This window comes from Hordeum vulgare, chromosome 2H, assembly GCF_904849725.1.
Source record: "Hordeum vulgare subsp. vulgare chromosome 2H, MorexV3_pseudomolecules_assembly, whole genome shotgun sequence".
NCBI classification, from domain to species: domain Eukaryota; kingdom Viridiplantae; phylum Streptophyta; class Magnoliopsida; order Poales; family Poaceae; genus Hordeum; species Hordeum vulgare.
The window spans coordinates 505815120-505823551 of NC_058519.1; the positions used below are offsets into that span (position 1 = coordinate 505815120).

General features: G+C 41.6%; 1 protein-coding gene across 1 annotated transcript; it reads right to left on the bottom strand.

Annotated features, from left to right (window-relative positions):
• Positions 1-397: 397 nt before the first annotated feature.
• On the bottom strand, positions 398-5395 carry LOC123426880 (ubiquitin carboxyl-terminal hydrolase 4-like). Its single transcript, XM_045110783.1, has 7 exons — positions 5068-5395; positions 4768-4990; positions 3147-3263; positions 2587-2685; positions 1765-1950; positions 1475-1656; positions 398-952 (listed from the first exon to the last, which is right to left on the bottom strand). Exons 2-7 carry the CDS (start codon positions 4888-4890, stop codon positions 547-549), a joined length of 1113 nt encoding a protein of 370 aa, XP_044966718.1. The 5' UTR covers positions 4891-4990; positions 5068-5395; the 3' UTR covers positions 398-546.
• Positions 5396-8432: the final 3037 nt, after the last annotated feature.

Below are 8432 nucleotides of genomic sequence, written 5' to 3' on the forward strand. Positions count from 1 at the left end.
GTCCCATGAGAGCAGGTTGGGATAACCCAAATGAGACGTACATTTCCTATGAAATAGTTTTTGCATCCACGTAACTGGAGAAACACATGAGATACGAGAATTCAAAAGTAACCTCAATAGCAGAACTCACTAAATCAATTCAACCATCACAAAGTCAAGCATACACCACATTGTAATTCTAACTGAGCATATGATTTCAAGCCTCGAAGGGCACTGCTAGGACATCAGATGGCTACATCTAGTGCACAAAAAATTCAAATTAGAACCAACATACAGAACCCAATGCATTGTTACATTCCTTGGTAAGAATGTCGGTGCAAAGTATAGTCGAGCGTACTTTATGACTTGCGCCTTATTTCATCATCACTGGAGCAAGGTTCCATTTTCCGCTGTACACTAGAACCACAAAAAATCTGGCTTTCCTCAGTTCGTACTCACAATCTCTGAGATTAACAATTTACCATGGAGGTGATGAAATAGCTGTGTACATACAACAGTAAGCTTGCATGCTCCAAAGAAAAAAGAAAAGAAAAACAACCGGGAAAATCAACCTAAACTCTTCCCACCAAGGCCCTCGTAAAACAAGATGTATCCATGATCTGTGTTGCCTGAGTACTCATGCGAAGAACCGAAGAATGTTTGCAGGGTCGACTCTTCAACCATCTCCACGTTTTCATCATCGAAGAACAGCCAGTGGTTGTGGCTTTTAACGAGGCTAACATAATGGCCATGGTTGGGGCCGCTTCCAACATGGACCACTACAGCAAAGAGAGAATACTCGGTATCTACATCATCAGATGTACTGCCCATCTTCAGCTCCATGGGGAATACAACCCGATATGAAAGCTTCTTATACCGCCCAAGCTGCTCAATGTACTTAAAGCGCTTTAGGTGGATCACCAATATATGGGGAGCCTTCTTGATCTTCATTCTCTTCTGTGCTTCTTGCAAACTGGAACAAGACCAGATACTTGAGTTCAGCAAATTAAGTTAAACTGATGTTTCCTCCCATGGTAGCTAGAAAAATTATTTCTTTCCATTTCAGCCAAAATGCACATCACAAAATATGTTTTGACACAAGGATGAAGAAAAGAGATCGTTCGGGGCTTTATGATATTTGCCCGCATATACAATAAAAGGAGATTACTCGGGGCTTTATGATGTTACCTACGTATATCAGAAAAATGGGTACTCTCAAGGCATGAAATGGAGATGTCTAGTAGAAACACAAACCAATAATAGGTCAAAGCAAACCATATTGCATGATGACAACAAGAAAAATAGTACCCCCTCCGTTCCTAAATATAAGTCTTTTTAGAGGTTTCACTAGAAAACTACATACGGATGTATATAGACATACTTTAGAGTATAAATTCACTCATTTTGCTTCGTATGTAGTCCCTTAGCGAAATCTCTTAAAAGACTTATATTTAGGAACGGAGGAAGTAGAAGGCAAATATGGAATAGTAATAACCTGCAGCATTTGTCACAGAAGAATTTGTCCTCAGCATTTAAAGTCTCAGTGGAGCTGAAATTTTTCAGGCAGCTTGTAATGGAACTATTCTGCTCAATGTCAACACTCAGATCAAAAAACGTTTCGTCCCTTGCAGTTACTGTCTCACATCTTAAGCATTTGGTTTCATTGGTCAGTATGCCCTGTGTAGGTTGTAATAATAAATATATAAAGATAACACCGAATAGGAACTTGAAGAAAGGAAACTAGGTAAACATTATGTCCAAGTCATTTTCATTAAGTTCAGTCACCTGGAAATTCTTATGAACCAAGGTAACAGGCGGCTCCTTTTTAACTCCGTTGGCCAATGGTTGGACTGGCCCATTTGGAACCTTTTCAGGAGATGATGATTGGGGGGAGTCCTTCGCAGCACTGGACTCTTTCTCCAGAATGTCAACAAGCTCATTCAGGAGAAAATTTAAGAACTCATGAGCATCCTACAGAAATATTATGAACACATTTGTTACTCAAGATAGGTAATTACAAGTACTGCTTTCTCAATTGTACCAATGACTACTTGGAAGGTTATTCCCTAAGAGACTGTTTTACAAAGGCAGCACGGTTAAACTAAAGAAAGATAACAGATAAAAGCACATGCCTGAGAAGACAAAGACTGCTGCATACTCCCTGCGTCCCAAAATAACTGTCTCAACTTTATACTAGTTCTAGTAGAAAGTTGTACTATGCTTAAGACATTTATTTTGGGACGGAGGGAGTATAACATGGCTGGGTTTGCCGTGTGAAATATAACAGAATATGACTACTTCGAAGGTTATTCCTAAGAGACTGTTTTACAAAGGTAGCACGGTTAAACTAAAGAAAAATGGCAGATAAAAGCACATGCCTGAGAAGACAAATACTACTACATATAACATGGCTGGGTCTGCCGTGTGAAATATCACAGAATATTATCTAAAACACTACCCTCACTCCATCACTTGGATACATCACTGCAACCAACATTCAGAACTCTATATTTACAGAGGCTGCCTAAAAGTTGCATCAATAAGATCATCATGAGGATATCATGGCACAACCACTGACATGTACTGCTATGATATGTATCAAATTACCTGGTGCATGTAGCTGCGAAATAATTCATTTTGTTTCTTCACTCTTTGGACAAAACGTTTTGGAGCAATAACGCCTGTCTTTTTCTTGGATTGACTTACCTGCATGAAATATTATCAGCTGTCATACTTTCAGGAAATATTATGAGCTTTCATTAATTCAGTACAAACGGAAATATCCTGCCACAAGTTTCATATCACATAAAACATACAGAGAAGACCATTGAGCAACGATGATGCACATGGATGAATTGGTGGTTAAGACACCTTGCCATCATTGGTATACAACTTCGTATCAAAGACATTATATATATGTTGGTCACTAGGTGTTCATCATCCAATAACTCGAGAATGAGAAGCTAAAACGGTAATATAGATCTGTTGACAGCAATCACCATTGAAGGCTGATTGTGTAGATTCATTTTTCAAACCTCAATCAATAATGATAGAACATGGCCAAAGCACTATACAATTCCAAGTCAATTTGCAAAAGTAACAACATGCCCATTGCTCAAACACAATTACATATCACTAGGTTAAGCTTATCTTTTTCTCCGGTTTACCTGCATGAAAAGATCCGCCAAACAAGTCAAAAGGTTTTCCTCTGCGTCTCCAGGATTTTTGTTATTCGTATAATATTCGAGTAACTGCTCCCTGAACGGAGTGCAGAAATAAAGTGCCTGAAACAGAAGTATGGGTAAGGTTCATGTAAATAATTCAGATGTGTTAGAACAGTCGATTACACAGCATGGCAAACAACTATCTGATAAGAGCAGGATATGAGCAAAACATTTGTCACAAAGAAAGGACAGAACATAACTAAACTGGAGAAAATATGGCATAAGAATGATAACAGTAGTAGGATGTAAACAGTACAAACCTACATGAAAGCTAAGATAGCACATCATGGAAGTCCATCCAAGCCAGAAAACGCTACTCCTATATCATAGCTACATCATTGTGCAAATTGGCAGCTAAAAGGTGTACCGTGTACAAGTGAATAGAGAATACACAAAAAGATTTATTTCCCAAGCATGAAAAAACATTGCTGCATTAAACAAAACTAACACAATCTCGGGAGAAAAAAGTTTTATCCTAGATCTTCTCTATGTCATGGATAATATGAGGATAGTGATAGCTACAAAATATAATCTAGCCTGCCTGCATATCCACAATATGCACCAAAACACATCTTACAGTTTTACACTGAACCTTCTCCTAGTGATGAAAAGTAACTTTAATGTAATCATGGGGGAGCAGAATTGTATAAAGAAGGTTAGAGACCACATTGGCGAACAATTGCTTGGTGTGTCTGTAATGAGCCTAAAAAAGTATATGAGACACAACAAGGGTCTGGCAGCAATTGAGAATGGATAGTGATCTCTCGACGATTTGTCATGTTACCTCCTTTTAGATGAGATAGCTTGAGTAGGGGCTAAGCCAACTGACCAATAAATGGGGGAGCATGTGGGTGCTCTACTAGGAGCTTGGGTTAGAGATAGACAAGTTACCACAGCAAATCATCAAAATAGAGAACAAACAACCCAGTGGACACTCTTAATTTGAAGCAGATAAATAGAGGCATTTTGACACGCCTCTAACTTGCAAGCAATGAAGCAATCTTGCTGAAGGCATTTAATCTTTGTAAAAAGGTGTGTTTCGGATAAATGCATCAATTTCGGATATTGACCAGGCGCACTTAAATCTATTTCGGATGTACAGTGTTTAATTCAAAAGATTTTGGAGGTATCAATGTATTCGTAAAAGACAAGCTCATACCGGTATTCCAAACGGTAGGATGTTGTTACTATACCTGGCTGTAATAAATTCTTAAACACGCTAACGACATACTATGTGAACACAGTGCAATCATAACCAAACATCCATGTGTCACATAGCTCAGTTTGGGGAGTTGCGCCGTCGAAAAATTCCCCCCACCCATATCGTCATATATATTTCACATTATACCAACACGGCGCTGAATCTAGTGAGCATCTACTATGCCAACATAACAAGGAGCACATTCAACCCAACCGCAAAAAAACAAAGGCGCCTCCGCCTCAGAGGCTATCGAACTGCCACCTAACAGAATCATTTAAACATGTATACTGCACAGATTACCGCTTAGCATGCAAGGCGCAAAAAATCTATAGGCCACAAGTTCCCGGGATAGGATATGAAGACCTGGAGTACACTGTTGCAGTAACAGGTGTTGCCAAAGTTCTCGAGTCCGAAGTAGCGCTCGCCTTCAGGGAACTGGTCGCCGAGGGCCTTCTCGAGCTTGGAGCCGCTGGCTCCCATGACCATCCACCGGTCCCACCACCCGGTGGCGGCTCCGGTGAGGTACCGGAAACCTGACCCGAGCCCGGAGCGGCTCCTCTCGGCCGCCGAGGAGGCCAGGGCGGATCTAGATGGTGCGCGCACCGGGAATTTGTGGAGGTTAGCTTGGGACTGAGCAATCACCGTATGAACAAGAGCTCGTACCTCAAGAACCGATGTCGGATATGCAGGCGGGGGTGGAGTCAGCGGTGACGCGACGGGGTAGAAACGAGGGCGGCGATGGCGGCGACGCGCGTGGGGGGCGAAGGAGTTGGGTGGGTGAGGCGCCGGCGGTGACGCTTAGCTCCAGGGCACGGCGGCGGTGGCGTATGGGAGGAGATTTTAGGAGCTCGTTGGGTTTGGATGGATTGGAGCTTGGGCTTGGGTAGGTCAGAGTATGAGAGCAGCGTGGGAGAGGAGTGGATCGGGAAGGAAGAGGAAAGGTACGGGATGGTGGAGGGGGAAAAGTCTGGCTGCCGAGTGGAACATGTATTTTGATGGTTCAGATCGTTCCCTGCCATGACATTTGACCGCATCACGATAAACACAGAGTAGTACTCTACTCCCTCCATTTCTCTATTATTACCCTAACGCGTTTCGTAATTTTTTTAGAAGGGGAATAGGAATTTAGAGAAGGGGTCGTACATGGGAAATGACATTTTACTTTCAATCCCTTGTTTGATATCAGAGAATATTACATGTGAGAATTTGAAGGAGATGCTAATTCCTTTATTTGGTTATTAGTAGGAATTCATCCGATGACCGAAGGATGATACATCTCTTATACATCCTTTATTTGGTTGTATTTTTTTAGCATCCCCATTAACTTATTTATCTCAACATGAAAGTATGTAGATTGTCATATAATTATGGATAGATAAGGCTCACTTCAATATGCAACCATGCATGAAAAAATAACCACCACCACCACATGTAATCGTGCATGAAAAAATATTTTGCATTATACTCCCTCCGTTCCTAAATATAAGACCTTTTAGAGATTGTACTATTAACTACATACGGATGTATGTACACATATTTTCGAGTATAGGTTCACTCATTTTGCTCTGTATGTAGTCTTCTAGTGAAATTCCTAAAAGATCTTATATTTTGGAACGGAGGGAGTATTATTTTACTTATATTAGATAAATATTTTACAACCATACATAATAAACTATAATATGTCGTATGTAATTTTAATATCAGTCCACATGTTATTAACCTAAATATTTATATTCAACATAACTAAATCTTATTGAAATATATGGCAACTGATTCCAGCGGCAAGGTCGTCTATCTTCTAATTATGTTACGTGGAAAGGTTAAAATGTTCTCCATATCTGAGCTTCCTCCCAATTCTCATCCTCTCATATGTAATAAAATGGTGAAAGTTAAACTTTGCGTCTAATCTTTCATGAATTTCCATCAGTCCAACCAAACAAGTGATTTTATATCTGAGAACCCTTAAACTCGTATTCCTTCCCTCTAATCACGCGCAACCAAATGGGTTGTTGAAAGGATCAATATGGTTGACTAAAAAAGGGTGAATAGGCAACTGTCAATTTTTAGCTTTTTTTAACAAATTAGGTTTAGCAATAAATAGATTGTCTAGATATGCAACTAGGTAAACAACCTATATGATGCTAACAACAACCACAACAAGCAAGTAAAGTAATACAACACAAGTAAAGCTTGCGCAAAGTAAAAGTAAGAGGTAACCACAAGTGAAACCGATGTAGACGAGGATGTGTTACCGAAGTTCCTTTCCTTTGAGGGGAAGTACGTCTCTGTTGGAGCGGTGTGAAGTCACAATGCTCCCTAAGAATCCACTAGGGCCACCGTAGTCTCCTCATGCCCCCAGACAACGCGAGATGTCGTGATTCCACTAGTGGTGCACTTGAAGGCGATGACCGAATATTTTACAAACAAGGTTAGTGCAACATCCAGAGCTTAATTGGAGTCTCCCAACAACAGAACGAATCTTCACTATAATGAATTGTGGCTATGAGGTGACCTCGACCGTCTAGGGTGCTTAAACGCCCAAGAGTAACAAGATCCACAAGGGATTAGTGGGGGAACCAAATTTCTCTTGGTGGAAGTGTAGATCAAGGCCTCTCAAGCAAACCCTAGAACATCAACATGTTGTGTTGGCTAGAGAGAGAGATCGGGCGAAAATGGAGCTTGGAGCAACAATGGAGCTTAGGGTTAGGAGAGGTTATCTTCTTGGGGAAGAAGACCTCCTTTATATAGTGGGGGGGACAAATCCAGCAGTTATCCCCACTCAACCCGCACATAAGCGGTACTACCGCTCCTGAGAACGATACTACCGCTAGAGCGGCAGAACCAACCACACAGTAAAATGGCATGAGGCCATGGGACGATAGTGTCATCAGAGCGGTACTACCGCTCACCCCCGCAACATTACCATTGGGGTTGTAGTGAAGCAGCCCTACAGACACAGAGAGGAAGTAGAAGCCGAGGCAGTTTCGCGTGAGCGGTACTACCACAGATAAGAGGTGGTACCGCTTCCTGGTACTGCCTAGAGTCCATCGAGGATTCCTGGCTCAGAAAGAAGGGCAGAAGTGGGGCCGTAGTAACAGGTGGTACTACTGCTCGAGAGCGGTATTTCCACGCCGTACTATCAGCCAGAAATCACTCAGTCCGACACGAAAAAAATTGAGACCCCGAAGCCAACGGTATAGCGCGCGACATTAGGCAAGGGCACTACCGCCCATAGGCGGTACTAACGCTGCCAGGAGTGGTACTATCGTAGATAAGGGGCAGTACCGCTGCCGAGAGCGGTACTACCGTAGATAAGGGGTAGTATCGATGCCTTGCGCGGTACTTCCGCTTGGTTCCTTATAGACTAGAATAAGGATAAAATCGGAGCTCCAAAAATGCGGGAAAGGAACATGGGTGCAAATGAGTGTACGTTGTGATTCCACCAAACCTTTCCGATGCCAACCCCTCTTAATAGTACGGTTCTCCTACGACTAAAATCCACCAAAAATGAAATGCGGAAAGAAACCGTCTTCACTCTAATCCACCGAGGGGGCAAGAATCGTCTTCTGCCATATGATGAAATATCTGAAAGGCTTAATGCACATGATTAGTCCGCAAATGCATTGTCATCAATCACCAAAACCACTAGGGTAGAAATAACCTTACAATCTCCCCCTTTTTGGTGGATTGATGACAACACGGGATTTGCACAAATAACATCATGAGACATAAAGCAAATCCCAACATCTACAAAATATAGACGGGCTCCCCCTAGATGTGTGCGCTATATTTGATATGCTTTTGGAATGCAAAGCACACACCTAGGATCAACACTCCCCTTATATTCTATAGATAGGCACTACTTGCATTAAGAGAATAGAAGATAAATATAAGTGCAAGAAGTGACATGTGAGCATAAACATAGGGCACAAGATAAGCATAACTCACATACTAAGACATATAGAGATAATTAAAGGGTAGCATATGTATCGCACCATATGATGCAGTCACTTAAGTCTCACACACAT

Bases quoted from the DNA above. Each gene is read 5' to 3' on its own strand.
- LOC123426880 (XM_045110783.1), bottom strand. From the start codon at position 4,890: ATGGTCATGGGAGCCAGCGGCTCCAAGCTCGAGAAGGCCCTCGGCGAC. The intron at 3,264-4,767 runs GTCTTCATATCC...CTTCTGTTTCAG, and splicing joins ACTGCAACAGTGTACTCCAG to GCACTTTATTTCTGCACTCC. The intron at 1,951-2,586 runs GTAATTTGATAC...ATATTTCTGTAG, and splicing joins TTCGCAGCTACATGCACCAG to GATGCTCATGAGTTCTTAAA.